This window comes from Platalea leucorodia (genome assembly GCF_965183815.1).
Source record: "Platalea leucorodia genome assembly, chromosome: 5".
NCBI lineage: Eukaryota > Metazoa > Chordata > Aves > Pelecaniformes > Threskiornithidae > Platalea > Platalea leucorodia.
In genome coordinates, this window is record NC_138827.1 from 53,905,276 (window position 1) to 53,925,585 (window position 20,310).

A 20,310-nucleotide genomic window follows, 5' to 3' on the forward strand; every position below is an offset into this window, starting at 1 on the left:
CATTTATGTCATTTAACTAATTTAACTCACCCTTTTGTTTATCATATTCATTGATCACAGCCAAAGAGCTTTGAAATCAGCAAATACGCCCGTTATAATGTTTTATACCCTATGCTTAGGTAATAAATTCAATGAGAAATGAATCATGGCATTTCAGAGCTGCACACAACGTTCTTTAATGAAGCCCATTGAAGTTCTTAATTACAAAGCTGTTGGTAAAGAATGAACAGTTTGGAGGGAAGGAAGCTTTCTGATGGCGCTTTTGCTTTACAGTTTTGAGATAACGGCCAAGATTAGATAGTAGCACCTCTGTACTGAGTATGCAAATTTCCAGTCATCTTTTTTTTCCTGGGAGCCAAGTTACACAGTCATTAATTTTCACAGGAGAAGGGTCACACACTGAATGGTGGAAAGCAATTTCTGAAATAGATTTGACTCAAACGCAGCCAGAAAAGGGAATCAAATGCAAGTATGGCCTATGTTAGAGTTGCCAAATGTGGTAGCCCAATAGCTGCCGCTCTCATTACATCCCTGCCCCCCTGCCCCCACTGACAGCAGGTCCAGACCTATGTTCCCCCAACCAGTAACTCTCATGTCTCTTCGGTAGCTGGCTCGGACCTATGGTCCCTCCAGTACCAGTCCCAGCCCTACGGTCTCTCTGGTCACGGCTCCCACACCTCCTCTCCTACTTGCCAGATAGTCCAGCTTGAAGTTTGCTAGTGAGTGAAGCCTACGTACATGCACGGGTAGTGGAAGCACTCTCACCAGATGATGGCCTCACACCTATGGGACTCTGTGTTCTGTGGTCCCTTCTCCCATTGCTGGCACTGGGACCTCTCACACACATCTCTCCAGGTGCTGGCACCTCAAACCTGGAGTCCCCATAACCCCATGGCTCCTTCTCTACTTGCTGGCACTTTAGACCCCAACACACACACCAGAGAGCACCCTCACCCTGGAAAATAGAAGTAGAGTTTAGTAAGAAGACAGGACAGACCGTGGTGATCAAGCATGGGGCCTGACTGGACAAGCATACTGACCAGCCTGCTGTTCACACCCAACTGACCCCATTTATCACCTTTTTCCCTCTGTTATCCTACGTTTGTTCCTCTCCAAACCACTTTGATCCTTCCCTTTTCCTACCTTTGGTCCTTCCCCTAAACATCCCATAATAAATCTCACACATTCCCACAGTCTCCTGGAAAACATCCCATAATACGCTTTACACAATCCCCAAATGCTCTTCCCCTCCATCCTGTAACGAGTCCCATACCAGCTTAGGCAACAACAGCCCTGCAGACTGTGAGGCAGTCGGGGAGAGCCACTGGTGGCCCACCTGGGGGCCTGGACCATGAGCTGGGCCCCCTCCTCTAAGCACTGGGGCAACCGCGTCGGGGTCCCCTCTGCGCCCATCAGTTTGTCGGGGTTCAGTGCTGCTCCATGAGCACCTGTGTTTTCATTAATCAGCCCTTAATCACACGACCTCACAGCTTAAAACCCAAAAAGCATTTGATCTCCTCCCCAAATCCTGGGGCATCACGAAAGCCAACTTGCAAAGAGCAAAGCAGGAACTGCCCAGATGAATCACTGAACTGGGGTGATTTCTGTATGCAGATTAATCAGTCAATCAAGTTTCAGAGTCGGGGTAATTCACAGAATCTCAGCATATGCATCCGGTTGTGCTAGAATATTTTTAAAGCCATGACCAGTCAGGTCCTGATTGGCTTAGGCTCATTTTAAAGGTTTTAAATGTGCTTTATTTGAATTGTACTCAAGAAAGTTGCAAAACACCTACATATTCTATTGGTAATGGAGGAAATCATTGTCCTCTTGAACTGCAAACCCTTATCAATTAGTATAAAGGAAGGACAAACACAACAGAAAAATCTGGGGCGGGGAGGAGAACCCACAATCTGTACATCTGAATCATATTTGCAAGCAGTGATCATTAAATCCAAACGCTTTTGTAATTATTCTCCTGACCATGAGTTCTTACCAGAAAACCCAGAAACACAGGCTGGACTGGTTATTTATAACAGGGGGACTCTAAAGAGAGGAAATAGCTGAATACCAGGGTGGCTCCCATCGCGAGACCACACGCTGATTCACTCCAGTCTTCTGTTCAGCAAGAGACAGTATTTAGTTCTGCTTCCTGGGAGAAAACAAACTTTAACTGAAAACTCCTCCAAGTTTTTGGCTAAAGCCCAGTATGATATATTTCTTTCCAGAAGTGGTAGTTTATAGAAAAGACAGAAAGGCAACTTCTGATCAGACATTACATCTTTCTCCGGCCCTTGCCAAATCTGCCCTGGCAAAAGTTAACTTGGCACTTTTTAGAAGAGGTGGGGCGAGTGCTGCCTTGGCCGCTGCTCCTTATCCCACTAAATTATATTCCACAATCGAACTTGAAGGATTTTTCACATTTCTTCTCTCTTTTCATTTTTTTTAAATACAAGAACACACAGCCAATTTTTATATCATGAGCTTTATTACCTGTACTATTGCTGCACGTGCCTATAACTTCATCAGATTGTTCAGGTAACTGTTTTTTGTAGGCAGAATTGTTTGCAAGTAAGGCTTTAAAAAGTATTAATGAAGTAACATCTTTCAGTCATGTGAGAATGAATATAAATCAGTATGAAGTCCTTGAAAAAAAACCCTGACGTTCACGCCAAGGGCAGAGTTAAGGTTATTGGGGTGCTCGTCGGTGATCATCTTTCTGCTTGCAGCACCTAGGTTTCTAGGAGATGGTATAACTCCAAGAAATCCAGAAAATACGGGCTCCCTAGCTGTAAAAAACTCTTCATTTTTGCCAGTGTAACAATAGGTCTTAATCCAGACTGTCTTTATCTACCCATCAGTCTGTGGAGCAGAAATAATGTGACAGAAAGGATAGGCCTTGATGAAGGCACTTCGGTGTCACCAAGCATCTTCTGTCAGGTAAAAACTTCACCACAGAAAAAGCTGAGAGGGATAAATCCTGGAACAGATGCATAAATGAGCAATAGCTGAGCCATATGAAATATAATAAAACACAGACTCGCAGGCATTGGAGATGGAAAAGACCTATTAGGTCATCTAGTCCTAGCTTCTGCCAATTCAGAATTGGCCCCTAGAGTGCTGTGCTGAACTTTAAGAAAAAAAAAAGGCTGCCAAAAGCTTTGTCAAGCCTGTTACACTTGCTCCAGAAGAGAGAAATGAAAAACCCCAAACCTAATAAACAGGCTTCAAGTCAGGGAGGACTGACAGTGCCAGGAAAACCTGATTGTATCCCCATCTCCTTACCAAGCTTCAGTGAAGAGCAAAGGGGTGCCTTTCCAAAGTCTGGAGTGCTTTCATGCTGTACGACCGCTGCAGCTAAAACCAGGCTAATCAGAACTGAAAATCAGAGGCAGGCTTTGCCCTTGGGCACACTATGGGAATTCGGGTTCCTTTGGCACCTATATAGGGAATATTTATTAAGACTTAAGCTATTTGGAAATGCCAAGTGAAGGCGTGTTCCTTCTAGATTGATGCCTCCAACCTATGTTAATCTAGCCATGAAATAGTCTCTATAGTCCCCATGACGGGGTATTTGCTTACACGGGTGTTTTAGCCCTCAGCCTCTCCACACCTACACAGATTTGCATCAGAGCTGCCTCCTCCGGTTTGTACAAGGCTGTCAGAGCTAGAAGGGCACGCTGCATCTCACCACCTTCAGCACGAGCTGGGAAATGAGCTGGAAAGGGGGACCACCGAGTGTCAGGGGAGTGTGGACTAGCTAGCACTGGGACCGAGAATCCTGCATGTCCTGTGAAGAAGGCACCTGCCACCAACCACCACCGCGCACCATGCAAATAACTGCGCATCTTAGGGAACTGCCTAGAAATACAGTAATGTGTGTTTTCGTCATGGGAATGGAGTCCTAAAGGAGACCAGGAATGCCTTTGGCAGTGGAGACAAGGGAAAAGAGACAGCAGTTGAGAAGAATCTGGGGAGGACAGTGTGAGACAGCTGTCTGAGGGTAATGGGGTGAAGCTGATGGCCAGGAGACGAAAGTGGCAGCTAAAAAAAAAACACGGGAAGCCACTTCTGTAAGTAAAAGTGACTGTTCACACACGGCACTCTCAATTCGTTTATCTACAAGCACGGGCTTCAGGCCCAAGTAGCTGAGATTGCTGGATAAGTTCCTGAGTGTTCCCATCTCCCACCAAGGGCAGCAGGAGCAGATGGGAATCATAAGTGACACTAAAGGCATGAAGAGCCTGGACACCAGCGGGGGAACCAGGTCAGCTTGATGCAAAAAGAGAAAAGTCATCTGAAAAACAGGAAAGCATTTCTTTTTCTGAAGGAAGCAACTCATAAATGCTTTTCCAATTTTGTGGGAGCAAGGTTGGTTTTATAATCCTAGCAAGTCACGAGTTTGTTTTTTTTAAAGTTTTCTAGTCTAAGATCCTCAGAAAGTGAGACTTAAAATTTACCCTTGTGCAAACAATCCATACTGTGTCTTATGCACCATTCATGTCCCGCTTACAAGGCTTAACCACGTCTGGGCGCTTGAGCTGCCATCTAAACACCCACAGAAAACATCAAATGTTTGACCATTGGTGATAGATGTATAACATTACAGAAATGTACTGGGAGACTGCGTTCCCTCCACATTGTACAAACGTGGTCTACCATATATATGATGCATTTGTCAAGCTTGCAAACACAGGTGAGAGTTTTCCATGCCATACCTAGTAAACATGTCATATGATTTTGTATCATGATACTGGATTTAGATGTGCTGACAGAGAGGGGAACACCACTTTCAAAGACATTCCCATGTTTTCTACCCAAGCTTACTACACTGCAGCTCAAATCCCACTTAACTTTGCTCCCAGCAAAGGAAGAACAAGGGGTATGTTAATGCATTCCTCAAGGCACTGAAAGTCAAGCATCTTTCATAAGTAACTTGCTTTTTTCTACAGCTTTTTTACTGTAACAGCTATTTAAATCTTCACCAGGGTGAATGACGTACAGGAAGAGGCCCTTTCTGCACTCACCGTGGTTTGAGTGTCTCACGCAGTCCCGCAGCATGGCGCTGAACTGCCTCTGAGCTTCTGGCTCCGGAAAGCAATAGTAGCTGTGTCGGGCGAAGGGCTGCCACAGGTAAACCGGGAACTCCCTCGGCAGCTGAACGAAGGCTTGAGCGACCTCCTTCTCACTCATCCCTACACAAAACACACATCTCCGTTTGAAATCTGCAGATGTCTTGCAGGGGTTTGGCTCTTTTCCTCTGCTATGACAGAGAGAACAGACCTTTGCTAGCAGGGAAACACGAGACATGAAAAAATCAAGTCTCCTTGATCCAAGTGATTGGGCACAGAGGGCAGGGGGACACAGCTGGGATGGGCAAGCTCAGCAGGCGCCAACCACCTCTCTACGTTATACCATAGCAACTTGATGTCCTCTTTTTTTGTATTCAAGGTGGCCATAAATTACACATTTTTGGTAAAATTTCAAAAAAACTATTTAATTGGATTGTAGCTGCTAGGGAAAAGGTTTTCATGGCAATTAAGTAAGTTAGTGGGCAGCTCTGGTCTCTTCCACATAGACACCATATAGGAGCATATAGTCTTCCATGTAGAAACGAACTGCATTAAACCATGTAGGAACAGCAGCGGTTTCTCTGTCTCCAGGGTTTCCAAACACAACTGCAAAAGGGCCTTATGAACTGTCACTTCAAGCCTTGGAAGGTGAAGCAAAGAAAGGATTAAATATCTCCTGTTTCCATTTGCCCTGAACCACTGTGCACAGGGGATGCTGTACAACACCACTTAGGGATGACCAAACCCAATCTTGTCTCAGTGCCATGCATCAAGAGCCCAGCCACAAGAGGTTCATCTTGGAGGGTCTTCAGCATCGCACAGAAGGGGAGAAGGGCCATAAAAGACTAACTGAGCCACTCTTTGTGAAGGAAGAGACACGGGGAGCCCGCAAGAGGCCCTGGGCTGCTCCGCGTCACTCAACCCCAACTCCTGCGGAGCTGCGGTGACACATGGAGGACACCTCCAGGCACCACTGCCCCACGCTACCTTCTGACCACCCTCCGCCTTGGGAAAGGAGTGTAAGGACACCTCCCAACAGTCATAACTTTAAGTGGTATGAAACAGGACTTACAAAAAAGTCCTTGTCTACATGTCGCCCTCATCCGTTTCCTTATGTGGCATCCCATTTTCCAAATCCTCTGCAACATGAGATGAGATCCGCTCCCTTAAAGCCTGAATTTTCTCCATCTTTGTGGAGTGGGGTGGGGGCAGACAGAACCACAGTGGTTCCTGTCCCAGAAACAACAAATTCAGCAGCAGTAACTTTCCTGCCCTCTCTGTGGGACTTATTATCAACTGTGAGTCAACACAGGCAGCTGGCATCTAAAAATGGAAACAAATAAACCAGGAATATTAACAAAGCCCGGGAACAATGGTGGTGTGGTTCCTGCCCTGCTTCTGCACAGCTTCCAGCGGCTTTGTGCCGGGATGCTGGGAAAAAAAAGGGAGCAGCATTTCTCTGAACGTTAGCTTATAGCATCTTCTGTGTATGTCCACTCTGGAGCTGTGCTTTGACTTAGAAAAAGGGCTGCCTGCATCTTCTGTTGCCCCGTTTTAAAGTCTAGCCTGAAAGACTGCCCAGAAGAGGTCTGTGTAGCAAACAGAGCCTGGGGTTTGGCAGTTCAGCTTCGAGCCGGGCTTACCAGCAGTATCTGGAAAATATTTATCAGACAGCAAATTGTAATCTTCTTCTGAAGTCAGTACTTTGCCTCCTGCAGGAAGAACATGATATTTAGGGCTGGCTCCTTTCTGGTAGGCCTGGAAAATCAAGAGAGAGGGAGTCAAATAGTGATTTAAGGAGAGGGAAAACATAAAGCACACAACTCATTTACAAAGCTAATGCATGGGGATATTCCCCAAAAGGAATTTTTTTTTGTCAGGCTGAATTTTGGATATATTCCCTGGAAACGTCAAATCTAAAACATGGTTAAATGTAAAAAACATATTTAAAAATATCGTCTCAGTGCTTATGAGCCGTGATGAAGAGTCAGGGACAGGAGGGAGGGGAAAGGATGGGATTTTCTTCTAAGCCCTATTTGTTTAATTTGTCAGCCAGGACTAGTTTGACTACGGCAGCTGCCAAATTAAAAGCTTCACTGTAGTCAACTTGAAGCTACCCAAGAATTGCTACTTAAACCCAACTGCAGAAGCACGGGGATGTATTACAACGACATACAGGTAAGAAGCATTCTGTGATATGCAAAGGAAGGTTCAAAGCGCTGTTAAAATGATTTGCTAATTCTTGCAAACGTGTATGGCCAACGCAAGGCACTTGGTTGTACCCATGGAGCTTCCAGCCATCTCCACAAGGCTGGAGCTGCCTTGCCGAGAACAACATTTCATCTAGTACTGCAAAAAGAAAGGCGGCAGCAGTGGCCAATTCACTTGATATCAGTTTCTTTGGGACCATAGAAGAACGTAAGAAGCAGCAGCATTTACCTCTTTAGTCTCAAAGCAATCCACAGTGTAGTCGTTTTTGATAACGACATATCTGTCCTTCCACTTCTTCACATCGTCAGCAAAATGTAGCAGCTCTGCCTCATATAAGACCGTCCCAGCTTCTGCCGGGGGCTAAAAAGACAATTTGCTAGATTTGAAATTACTCTGGATTACTGACCATTTTGAAGCTTTTATTTCTACATTTCCATAAGACTGCTACAAGGGCTTTTGAGTCTTCAAATGCAATTTGGAGTCACAAACACCTCTCTGATTCGGGCAGATACTACATAATCAAATTCTTGTAGCCTGAGGTGAAGAGGCAGCAGAGGAGCTCTGCCTTCCAAAAATACTTCCAGATTTCTGAGACATTCTTATTTACCTTTTGGTTGGCATGCTGAATGCAAGATGACTTGTAGTTCATTATCTCCCGTTTTCCACTACATAACATCAATGAAAACATTTCATTGGTGCAGCAGAGTTTTATTATAAAATAGTAAATTATTTCCCATTTCTTTGTAACACTTTTGCACCTGTGCTCTTGCAACTGATGCATCTTTCTGAAAGACAAAGCTCTTCTATTATCCCACCTTTTACATCCCACCTCATTGCTTTACCCTATTCATTTCAAGAGCATTGGAAACCCATGATTTCCAATACAGCCGAAAAATTTAGATTTGTATCTTCTTAATATTGAAGGCTGGTTGTCTGCATTTTCCTCTAATAAAGAGACTTTTGTCTCTTTTTTGTCTCTCCTCCTCTAATAAAAAACAGCTCTCCATAGCTCACTTCACAGGGGAGATTATTGCCATCTTCTTTATGGAACCCTGTAGCCATGGCTGAAAGGGTTAATTACATTTCCTACATAAATTTCTGCCCTGAATGTATGATCTCTGACCCAAGATTCTTGCAAAACCTTGCAATCAGCAGGAAGCAACTAGTTTTGTCGAAGCATCTAACTCTATCTTGATGAAATGCATGCTTTGTACTTGTGTCATGGTTCTTCTCATGCTATGATGAGACAACCAAACACAACCAAAACAAAGATGAATTTTCAAAAATAAACTTTAAACCTGCACCCGAACGCAACTTTTCCACCTAAAACCTAACTGAATCAAATCCAACATCTGCACTTGCAAATCTGTTGTGTACACTTGGGTTATATATAAGAAAGTATACATGTAAAATGCCATAGATACATATTTATTATGTATTCAACTATCTAATATAAGAAGCTGAAAGAACACTTCTGTACTGTGCTTGTGTATATAGAAACATTTAAATAACTTTAAAAATACTTTGAGCTTGACTTTTAGAAAACTTTGAGTATCTTTACCACCTATTAACTTTACTTGAGGGCATTCAACACTGGCAAAACCAAGAAAACCAAGCCCAGTTGGTAGCTGATACACTTCCAGCTCATGTTTTTCATATATTATGACTACTAAATGTGTGATTTAAATAGTTAATGCATTAATTATTTCATGCAGGAGAGCAGAGCTGTATGGCAGCTTCAGGACGGGGAAGGGCTTACAGGCGCTCCTACCTTGGTTTTCAGGAACCGAGACTGGGGATCCCGGTGCTGCTCCAGCTCATCCTGCACATGCTTGCAGAAAGCCACCGCATATTGGCATCTGTAGTGTGGGCTGAAGTTTTTGATGACGGCCTCTGTTTTTCCTGAAGCAGAAATAGAGATTTAATTGTATTTAATGTACATCAGCTCAGAAATTGTAATACAGAACCGAAGCAGTTATCACCAGCGACTCAAAATATTGCCCAAGCATACCAAAGGCCACTTGCTGCACAGCAGATCAGGAAACCCTCAGAGATGCATTCACCTGTTGTGATAACCAAGTGCAGAGGGAATTTGTCCAGGTCTTAAAGATATAGAGAAAACACTGGGGTTTGGACATTGTTTTTCCTTCTAAGAGTGGGCAAAACATACCCCAAATCCATTTCTCTAAGAAAAGATACTATCGACCTCTCCCTAGGACATACTGCCACAGAGCCATGGGTGTTCGAGAGCTGATAAGGTTTTCAAAGAAACATATACACAAGTGATACTGGCTAGTGTTTAGCCATATTAGCCAATTTTATCACATAATCAGATTTTAAAGCTGAGTCAAAGCTCCTACAAAGGATGTTTTCTAGGCTTCAGCACTGCAGTCTCTTCTTTGTTTTAATGTAAACACATACTCAGTCATGCTGCAATAAACACTAATCTTGTATTGTCTTGCTATGATCAAGATCTCTTCAGTACCAATAACAGCAATAAACACACTGACAGTCTCATTTCTGGGTATGTTAAAGCAATTTACAAGTAATTAACTCATTAACCCTATCAAAGAAATAATAATGCTTTACAGACAGGGAAGTGAAGCTGAAAGTTAAAGCCATGTGCATGCATGTGACTCAAAGAGTCTGTGGCATTGCAAAAACCAAAACCTGGACTATGCTCTAGATAGCATCCAGGATGCTGGAGATCCCTTTCTTCCTTGTATTAAGAAGCCCCATGACAAAGGTTTTTTTTCTGAGCATAAAACAGAGAAACATAATTTCACACCTCAAGCAATTTTGGTTCTTTTACAATTTTAATTTGTTCTGCCTGGGGGATAAAAAAAACAAATTTTCTTTATAAGACAAAAAAATTGTAGTTCCTAAACTGATTTCTTGAAGCCTCTCATATACATGGGCTCCTAAGCCAGGACTGGCATTCAGCACTCCTGAAGGGCCAAACAGGGGAACCAGCAAGAAGCACTGTAGAAGTCCTGGAAAAGCTGAACCACCTGCATCCTGTAATGATGTTCCCCAATTGACAAACTCCTCCCAGCCACCCACCAGCACTACCACCAAAAGGGATTCACTGGGAGTTTTCATGATGTTTCTGTATATTATACAATGGGCTGCGACTCTGCAGCAGCTATGATGAAATCAGAGAGAGGTCTCAACAGATTTGCTCTTTTCATGCATAGAAGCGTAGTCCTTCTAAAGTAACCATGCAAAACTTCCTGCATTACTACTGATTTTATTGCCGTTTCTCACCAAAAAATGGGGTTTAAATGTCAGCACAGTTCCCAGAATGTTCATGCCTTTTTTCATCTTAAATAATTTTAAATATGGTTAAAGAAAGAGAAAAGCTGTAGATCATTATGAGAGTAAGTGCATGGGATGCTCTGGTGTAGAAGATGGTATGGTCCAAGATTTACCGCTTCTGGCTACCTTATTTCCATTTAAAAAACCCAAATACGTGTGGCTGAGACTGCCATGGAAAAATAGGTAGTTTGCTAAGGAGTTCGCAGAGATGGGCAATGGCAAAAGATTTTGTAAGGTGCTGATTTCAGGTCCAGCTCCCATTTGCTCCTAATGTGGGACATTACCAGGCTGTTAGAGGTAATTTCATCAATTCACACAGTTGCAGTATTTAATTACTCCATAACTTCCTGACAATTACATTTACAGTGCTGTAGCTACGTGGACGTGCACACAAAAGAAAAAGCTACGCATCAGCTCCTCTGCTTCTGCAATTTTATTTTCAGTTTGATGCACAGAATTTGACGCATCTCTCAAGTTTAGGGACAATATTGACATGACCTTTCATTCCAGCTACTCCTGTGTAACCAGCTGTCCTTCTTAAGCATCAATGGGATCACTGCCTTCAATTAAACTGAAAGCCCCTTTCCAATCCCACACCACCACCAAGTTACAAACCTGCCCCCCCTTCAAACCCTGCTTGGGTGCACGGAGGAGATGACTCGGACGACTGATGCGTTTGCAGAGTCATTACACAAAGCTGGAGGGATGTCAGGAGGTCGAGTTAAGTTTTCAGGTGTGTAAGTTTTTCACATATTTACTTGTGGGACAGCACCAGGTGACAATCTGGACTCCAACCCTCCAGTTTTAAGAGACCAGATTTTTTTGAGACCTACCCATTATAGGATGTGCTTGCATATAATAGCAGGATACCGGTGCTGCTAAAGCAGAAAATCCCTGCCCATCTGACAGCCTTTTAAAAACTAGCCTGCTTTGGGCAGAGGCATAAATTTATTCTCCAAATAAGGACAAAGCTTCCCAAAACCTTCTTTATAGCATTTTTTTTTTACTTCTGGTCCCAGCCAGCAGTAGGATGTCGTTGGCCCCGGCCCCAGTGGAGTTTCCTGCTCAGGCCACTGCCAGGGTTTGCCCCTGTTTTCCACCGCGGTTTTTTCTTTTCCAGCTTGCAGTGGCCTCTTAATCTGTTACAGAGGGCTCTGGGACACTGGACTTCACTTGACTACTGCCTGCATCCTGCACTAAAAGTTTGTAGAGGAAGTGGGACAAAGAACAAAATTCTGGTGTTGGGAAAAAACCCCAACAATAGCAGGAAGTACCTGTAATTTTGGCAAAGTCTTTCAATTATGGCTAAATTGGCTCAGAAATGTGATTCTTCAGTGTCAACATTTCTTAGATCAGCTTAAAGTACGACAAGCAAAAAGAAAGGAACTATGCAATTCATAATATATATAAGTGAGAAATATGACATCAATGTGATTTCTACGTGCAGAACATACTTACAATCAACCAAAACACAAATCGAGGAGCAAATGTTTCAGGCTGTTTATTCCAGTCTTTGTACTACTTGTTACAAAAGATCTCCATATTAAAAATACTACCCCTTCTTAAAATTAGAAGAAAAAGCTTTTTGAAGAGGTTGTGAGTGGCACTACACGAGGATCTGGCCTTGCACCTCTCGGCTCAACAGGAATTGCAATGCTACCTGCAAGTGGGAAGAGAAGCAGACAGACCCTTGATCCATTGTTCACCAATGGATCTTTAAACTCTTTTGGTTTACAAAAGATAAAAATATGCTATCTGAAAACAAACATGATGGGAACAGTCATGAGTAATACAAACTCTTCCCATGAAATGATAACATGGGGCAACCGGAGATAAAATACTCCAGGGCAGTTGAAAAATGAGTTCCCCTAATTCTTTTCCAAATTTAGTGTGGCTTGCTTAGTCAGAGCTGTTTATATGGAGCAAGGCCAATTTTCCCACTCGGTTGGTCTGGCAATGGTGCAGCTCCAGCCCGTGTAAATGTGATCTGAAACCCAGCAGCTAGATTGATGTTTATCCTAGGAGAAGACAAAATGTGACCATCTCCAGTAGAAACCTGCATGCAACCGAAATTACCAACAGTGAAAGACAACAGTGATAGAAGGATTTCTGCCAAATTAAGGTGGCAAGGGTCTGCACACACAGATGTTCCCCCTTTGTTGAGGGTCTAGATCCCGCTACTTTTCAAATGCTTCATGATGCACCTCCTCTTCTGCAGAACCACCCTTGATCACAAAAGTTGAGCATGAAGTTATGATACGTCTTTTAAGACTACAACCAAATGTCATTGCACTGAGAAACAAGAAACATCTGCCGGTTGCCCCATTGGAAATCTGGATTCCACCCCCCCCCCCTCCTTGTTTCTTCCTGCTTGTCCACCGCCTTTGACCTTTTTAACTGTGCGTCACCCATGCTGGACACTTGTACATAACTCCAAGTCATCAGACCCACAGCATGTCCTCAAATACCCTAATTTTTACTTTGGGTTTCACTGCTTTTATTGAAATAAACTGACATCCAACATTGAAAAATAAGGGCAGTCTTTGGCAAGTTCCCCACGCATTTCTGCTGGTCTAGCTGGCTTTCAGCCTGGTGGGATAGCCATGCGCAGCCTGGCCATCTCGCCCTGCCATGCTCCTCCGCTCTCAACAATGTGTTACCAAGTGACTGGTACAAATGCAGGTCAGGAAAGTTCAGGAAAAAAGGTCAGAAAACAATAACTTGTCAGCTGGCATACAAGAGAGGCGTTGCTCACACTCACCAGACTTCAGCCATTTGGAAGTTCAGAAAAGAAAGAGGTAAGGACTCGCCATAAAAGCTGTTATTCCACTTAAATATTGGTGTTTGGTAGCAATATGATGCTTCTCAGGGTAGCAAGATGTCCATGACCCTTCCTCTTCATAGCACAATTGCTTGCACTCACTCAGCAGCTTTTGAATGGGGTTTTCAAAAAACACCACAATCACGATACGAATCTCTTCGGGGATCTGGGGGATTTATCTTCTTAAACCATTTAAGCCCTTTGGAAAATATACTTTGTGCCCTGAGGGACATGAACTGCAAAAAAAGTAGATGATTTGCTGTATCAAAGCAAACCCTAGACAAAATAAAACCTAAAAGAAACAATAAGCATTATGCATGCTGAATGCCAGTACACCCAGCACTTCAAACAAGTGTGAAGTATGGAGACAGAACAGGAACAAATGACTTTGTCCTTGTATTTCTTCCACAAGGCCACAAGCAAAACCATCAGAAGTAAACAGAAAAAGGTCATTTCATCATACCCAAATGGTGCTTCACCAGCCAGGAGTGCAACCCACAACCAGGGACATGCTTTTAAACTATACCTACTGTGTGCGTTAACATTACTCAGCAAGTTCAGTATCGAGCTTTAAAATTACTACTATCCATCCATCCATCCATCCATCCATCTAGATATATCATCTTACTCTCATATCCCATCAGGGTAGCAGCAAAATGAGTTAACAAAATAATTTCTGTGTTCAGCTCACGGGTCAACTTTCATCTGAAGTCCACGATAAACGCAACCTTTGATGGAGATAAATGTCTAAAATTGTAGATGGTCTACTTGAGCCCTGTGAATCGGCAAAGCTGGATTTCAGTATTGGCAGCTCTGAAACAGGTTTGATGCTTGCTGTGAAGAGAGAGAAGCAGGCTCTGCTGCTTCTCCTGCAATACAGTGCATGAAAGCTGCTCTTCCTGAATTCACCCGTTCATTTCAAACATCATTATCACTTATTAAATGCATCTGGTAACCAGAAAACCTGTAAAAGCAATTCTCTTTGGCATATCCTCTGTATCAGTGCCCAGCACCTTCCAGTGCTATGGGACATGTAATAGTGCAGCAGAATTACCAGCAATTCTCTCTTTCCTACAGTTTTCTGTCTTGCACAGTACTATGGTACCACCCAGAAACTGTTTAAATCCAAGTGCTCCCAGGCTTTATCCTACACGTACAGGGAGGCAATATAAAATACTCTGTTATTGAAAGCGTAGCTCAGTTTGATCTTTATTTATAGAAACAGTATTTTGATTATTTGTGAGTCATGACTTAATATCTGTTATGAAAAAAAGGGATGACAGACACAAATCCCATGTTCTGATGTGGCTGAATCATGTCCCCACAGGTTTGTTTGCACTCACTGAGCCAAACGAAGAAGCTCTCCGGTGGAGCCGCCCCTCCTCCCCGTGCAGACATGCTGAAAAGCATGGTTTGCACCTGATAAAATATTGAAACCAATTATTTACTCTCAGCCTTGTTTTGTATTAATGGAGACTACTCTTATTAAAAACTTACAATGCTGTAACTACACTGGGGTGCACGCATGCCCAAATTATCCATCTGCAATGTGGACACTGGACTGCGCTGGTAAAATTCCAATTAGTCACCCAAAACTCAATCCATGGGAGAGAATAATACCCATCACACCTGAGATCATCCTCTTCCTAAATCTCAGCATATAAGCACTTCTTGGGTGCTTAGCCCATCTTCTGTATAGGATGAGTGGGGAAGTCGATGCTGTCTTGTGAAAAAATCAGATTTCCTAGCAAGTTTGCCAGCTGAGGCCATGGGTGTGGAATTTGTGCTCTACCAGAAGTGAAGCTTCTCTCTCAGGGCAAGCTAAACAAACACGTTTGTAAGTTCATATAAACTTGATCCACAGCAAAGGAGGAGCCAAAAATAACAGGCTTCATTCCAGCCTTGCAGATCTCCCTTTCTACAATTTTACTCGAGTACTTAGCTCTTCCTCAAGTGATCCACTAAACGAGGCTAAATTTTATACTGAGCTGCACAATTATCCCATATATTTCAATACGTTTATATACCTATAATGTTCTTCTTGGGCAACTTCATGAGCATCTCGTATTTCAGAGGGAGTAGACAGACCTGAGTGAGACAGACCTCATACACTCTAAAAAAAAAGCCTGTTTTCTTAAGAGTAGCTTGTGATTTAACTATGGATCCTGCTGTTTTAAAATAATTCTGAATACTGCCTCATTATTAAAAAATGCAGAGCAAAACAGAGCACTAATCCTGCTTAAACACAGCCTGTCTCTTGGGTCAAACTCGGAGGCTCATTCCTACAACCAGGTTTCCTTTCCCCTTTCCCCTTCCCTCCCAGACCAGGATCAAGAAAATTCTTCTTGGGAAATGCAGAGACAGGACCATCACACCTTTGATCTACAGTTAACCACCACTATCCTAACAGTGCATTTTCCATGCCTGCACAAGCATCTGCTATAACCTGAAACTCTCTGGAGGATACCTCAATTGCAATCACGTTATTTCCACGCTACATCCTTCGCAAGAAGCACGTAATTCCCTCCGACTGCATGACATGTTGCCAGGGTAGTTTATTTGAGACCAGCTGCTGTTAAGATGGAAATGCCCAGGGAAACGTATTTTAACATCAATCTGTGATTGCAGAGCAACAGGCTGGGGTGCAACATGTCTTGTGCACACTTGAAATGGAGAAGTAACAGAGACACAGATGGCTGAAGATGTGACTTGTAGCCGTCCGCGCACAATGTATTTCATTGGGACAACAGATATAAGCTTTGTTGAGACTCTTCCACCACCGGGTACATCTGCTCCTTCAGCACGTGCACTTCGTGGACATGTGCCAGCCCTGGGACACCTCTCCCTCCAGCTTCTTCATACCTTCTCCTGTACGTGTGTCATCTCTCATACTGGGGTAAATGGATGGACAACCTCTCCACCTGGAGATGTGTCCTGCACAAGCAGCTCCACCAGCATTGCAGAGGGGAGCGGCAGTAAACATCAGCAAACCATTGGTAGTGCTATTGCTCTCCTAAACACGTAGGCCTGGGGCAGCAGATAGGGAAGACAATAGGGAAGGATTTGAATTTTAACCTTGAAATGCCTGAATTGCAACTGGTGAGATCAGGCACTCCTGTACCCAACAGTGGGGGCCACCAGCCACCAGCTCTGCAACACCCCCGTCACCGCATCGGTATTTAGAGGAGAAACAAGATTTCACGAGTTGCCTTTGTACTTCTGTCAGATTAAAAATCCTAATATTCATGAATTACATAAAGGCCAAAACTCATGGTTAATCAAGCAGAAACAAGCCCAATGCGAGCCAAGGGTTTGATTAACGCTGTGTCAGATAAGCTTATCCTTAAGGCTGCTGAAATTTATCCTTTATTGGTAATGGGGTTAGAAGCAGCAGCGCTCTGTCTAGAAACAATTACTTATGGTCAAATTCATCAACAATAAGGTCTGACAATCCTTTATTTATAAGCTTATTTCACAGCACCAGAAGAACTAGGGATTTAGCAAAACAAATGAACCCAGTTTAGTTCCTGGGGGCCACAAGAAGCTAAACTATGCTCTGTATTAAGTTAATTTGGTGAAGGTCAACAGTTTTCAAGTTTTTGGGGTTTTTTTTCAACACCATGAGCCACAAGCTGAGCCACTAATGGGGAAATGGACACCGAGCACGTCTTGAGCAGCTTTCTCCATTCTGGATCTCAGCATCACATTACACATCATGGTAGGTCATACAAGAATGTTTCTTGGGAACATTTAAACAGCTTTCTAAAAATGTAAGCTGAGGCCTCATCACCCTTTAAATCAGGATGATGTATTCCCTCTTCCCTCCCTTTCGGGTGACAGGTGTTGCAGCCAGTTACTTCGCTGCCCAACCATCCGCAAAATAAAATAATGAAAACCATACAGATAACACATACAGATAACAGAAATAACCATCTTCATTATACTAGTTGAAGGTTTTTCTGAATATATATATACATATTTATACAGACACACACACCTGCACAAGATTAGTTCTGTGCAATGCCTGGAGTGTGCTCATATAGATCCAGGACATATTCTTACTCATTTATTTTTTCTTAATTATTTTGCCAATATTATGCCATACTAGACAGGTCTATTACAAAATTACTCAAAGGCGTATATGACATTGTACATAGGTATGAGTACACACACACATCTTTCCAGGCAGGGCCTTATTTATGCTGAGGTTGCCTTATGTTAAAGTTCCCTTTATTCCCTTTACCTTATAACTCCTTTTACTACCAGTCTAGTGTAGGTCAATCCAGCTGGACTTCTCAGAGTACCGGGTTTCCCATGAAGACATCACTTTTAAGCACTGTAGCAGAAGGCTGTTAGCCCATGGTAATATTTTATTCCATTTCTCTTCAACAAACACACAAACCCCACAAAATGGAGAAGGGTTACGTGTTGGTAATGAGATGAGAATAACGGTACTGTCAGGTCCTCCTTCCTTGCAATTTTTCTCACCGAATCGTAAGGCATGTGATTCTCTTTGGGCTCCCACATACACTGAAAACGAGTAAATGTCACGAATTGTAAAGGAAAATATTTCAGCTAGCTGGAATCCTATGTGCCAAAAAGGTTAAAACCAAGATTAATCTCTAAACTAAATTAAACAGAGGCCTCAAAGTACAGCCATTTATTTTAAATGGCTTTCCAACACCACCACCACATCTCTTAATTTTATGGCAGGAAATAATTTCACCCTCAGAGCTCCTCCTTGACATTTCGAACCCCAAAAGACCAACTAGGTAAATACACAGATTTTAACCCAAACAACTAGCACCACTCAGATTTCTGGAGCGCTGATCTATAGCCCAAGGCCATAGACATGTCACCAGTATGCCAGCTGGGACCATTTTCCAATTTCATCTCTTTTTCTTAGCTTGTGCCAACACTGCCTTGCCTTGGTCCTCTGTGGGGCCGCAGCTGTGGAAGGACATTTGGAGGTGGACTGCAAGGAACGCAGACATCTTCTCCCTGGGAAGGCATTAGAGCAGCAGTCTCAGAGACGGTCTCCTTCCCATGTCCAGCTTGCGAGCTTGCAATAATCTTTTGCTCTTGCAATCTCTCAGGCAACCTTGTCTTGTGGTCTTTTGGCACATTGCTTTCTTGGTAAATATGTATTTTTAAAATTGGATCTCTGCTACAGCATCCCAGGAAGTTCTTTTAAGTCAAAACCCCAGTGATACTTGTGCTGCAAACTTTATTAAGCAGAGGGGGGAAAATAACAGATGTGTATTTCACATAGCAAAGGAGACAGAAGTATTTATTCCTATTAGATATAGCTGACAACATAGGTCTTTAGATGGACAAAGAGACAAGTCTTTGTGAAAACCAAGAATCAATTTTATTGCTCTTCCCCCTTTTTTAAAAAGGACAAACAAATTAAAAAATATATATCATTAAGCTTCTAATAAAACTTTATATTACAGGAAGAGGAAATATGTAAAATGCAGTTCACATCTGAAGGAATTTTTTTACCCCACCTCCCACTTTACATTAAGCTTGCACAACAAAAGTGGGAAAATATTTCATTTGTAGTGCATTTATAATCATTTGCTTCAGGTTCTCATTAATTTCATGTTATACTGCAAGATGAATGCAAGGAAATTTAACTGTTGGCACAGCAAAACATTATTGGGGAGAGGACGGGAGGACTCGCTTTATAAAACCTAGGAGTTTGAGTGAAGCATCATTTCAAAATCTCTTTAATATACATTTTGTTGTTACAAAGCATGGTGATACAATGGGATCATTTTCTGACACCACATGGGCTGTGTTGGCCATAAAGATGCTACAGTAAGAATTGTTCAGGGCTGGCACAACGTACAAGACAAAAATGTTGTTCCACAGCACTACATCATAGGGTGCAATGTCATGATCCCAGCAGCTAGTCTGCGTGCTTGCCCTGGTAAAGCCAGAATTATTCACCATGACTTTGAGTAACCTGTTTTGCATAAGTATTAAACATACTGAAAAAATATTTCCATCGTATCATCCATCCATATGTACACCCAGCAGGTGCAGAACAGCAACCGGTGTGGACTAGTGGTTTTAAGCTGGGAAAATGAACCAGTAGACGAATGCTTCTTAGTTCTGGCATTTCTAAATGATTTTTCATTTTTGATTATGGTTAATCTTTCTATGCCTTAGCTAAGCCAAACTAGACAAATTCTCCTTGCTGATAGTCTGTTCTCACATTCAGAAAAGTAAGATAATATCCTCAAACACTTTTGCTAAATCTTTAGAAATAAATGGATTAAAAATCATTGCATTCACACTTTGCAAGAAATACTTCCAAGCATTAAAAGGTCTATATTCATGCAACTGAAAGTCTCCCCTTTTACGAACAAACCCTTCTCTACTTCTCTGTGGATGATAATATCTCCCAGCCAGCAAAACCACACTGTTCACTGAATTTTTAATTCTGCAGAAGAGACGGGGAGGAAGCGTTGGCGTCTCATCCTCTGGGGAAGGAGGTTCCTTCCCACGGCTGCAAAAAAGCATCAATTAAGGCTAAGAGTCTAGAAAGAAGGCGTAAAATTATTACACCAATCTGCTCACCAAACCCTGTGTAAAACAGTCTCTTTTTCTGTGAATACTATAGAGGGAGAAGCAGATAAGCTTTATAATTTAAGTTAGTCGAGAAACACCAAGAACACTGCTTATTACCGCAGTACCAGAGCATTAGCCGCCTGGATCAGGGGTTCTTCAAAGCTATAGAAACGTCTGGTTTGACATGAGGAGAGGAAGACGCACTGATGACCTCAACCGAGTTTCCTCTCACCCTTCAAAACAATCTTGGTCTGAGTGAGTACATCTGGTTTTGTCACTTACGCTTTACTCAGACTCTAGTATAGTGGC

General features: G+C 42.7%; 1 protein-coding gene across 1 annotated transcript in view; it reads right to left on the bottom strand.

Moving 5' to 3' along the window:
* NIBAN1 (niban apoptosis regulator 1) overlaps positions 1 to 20,310 on the bottom strand; it is a 69,925-nt gene that overhangs the window by 30,498 nt on the left and 19,117 nt on the right. The window contains exons 2-5 of the mRNA XM_082311721.1: positions 9,055 to 9,185; positions 7,512 to 7,643; positions 6,716 to 6,830; positions 5,028 to 5,195 (exon numbers count right to left, since the gene is read on the bottom strand). Of these exons, the coding sequence (XP_082167847.1) occupies positions 5,028 to 5,195; positions 6,716 to 6,830; positions 7,512 to 7,643; positions 9,055 to 9,185 (546 nt within the window). The remainder of the gene's footprint in view (positions 1 to 5,027; positions 5,196 to 6,715; positions 6,831 to 7,511; positions 7,644 to 9,054; positions 9,186 to 20,310) is intronic.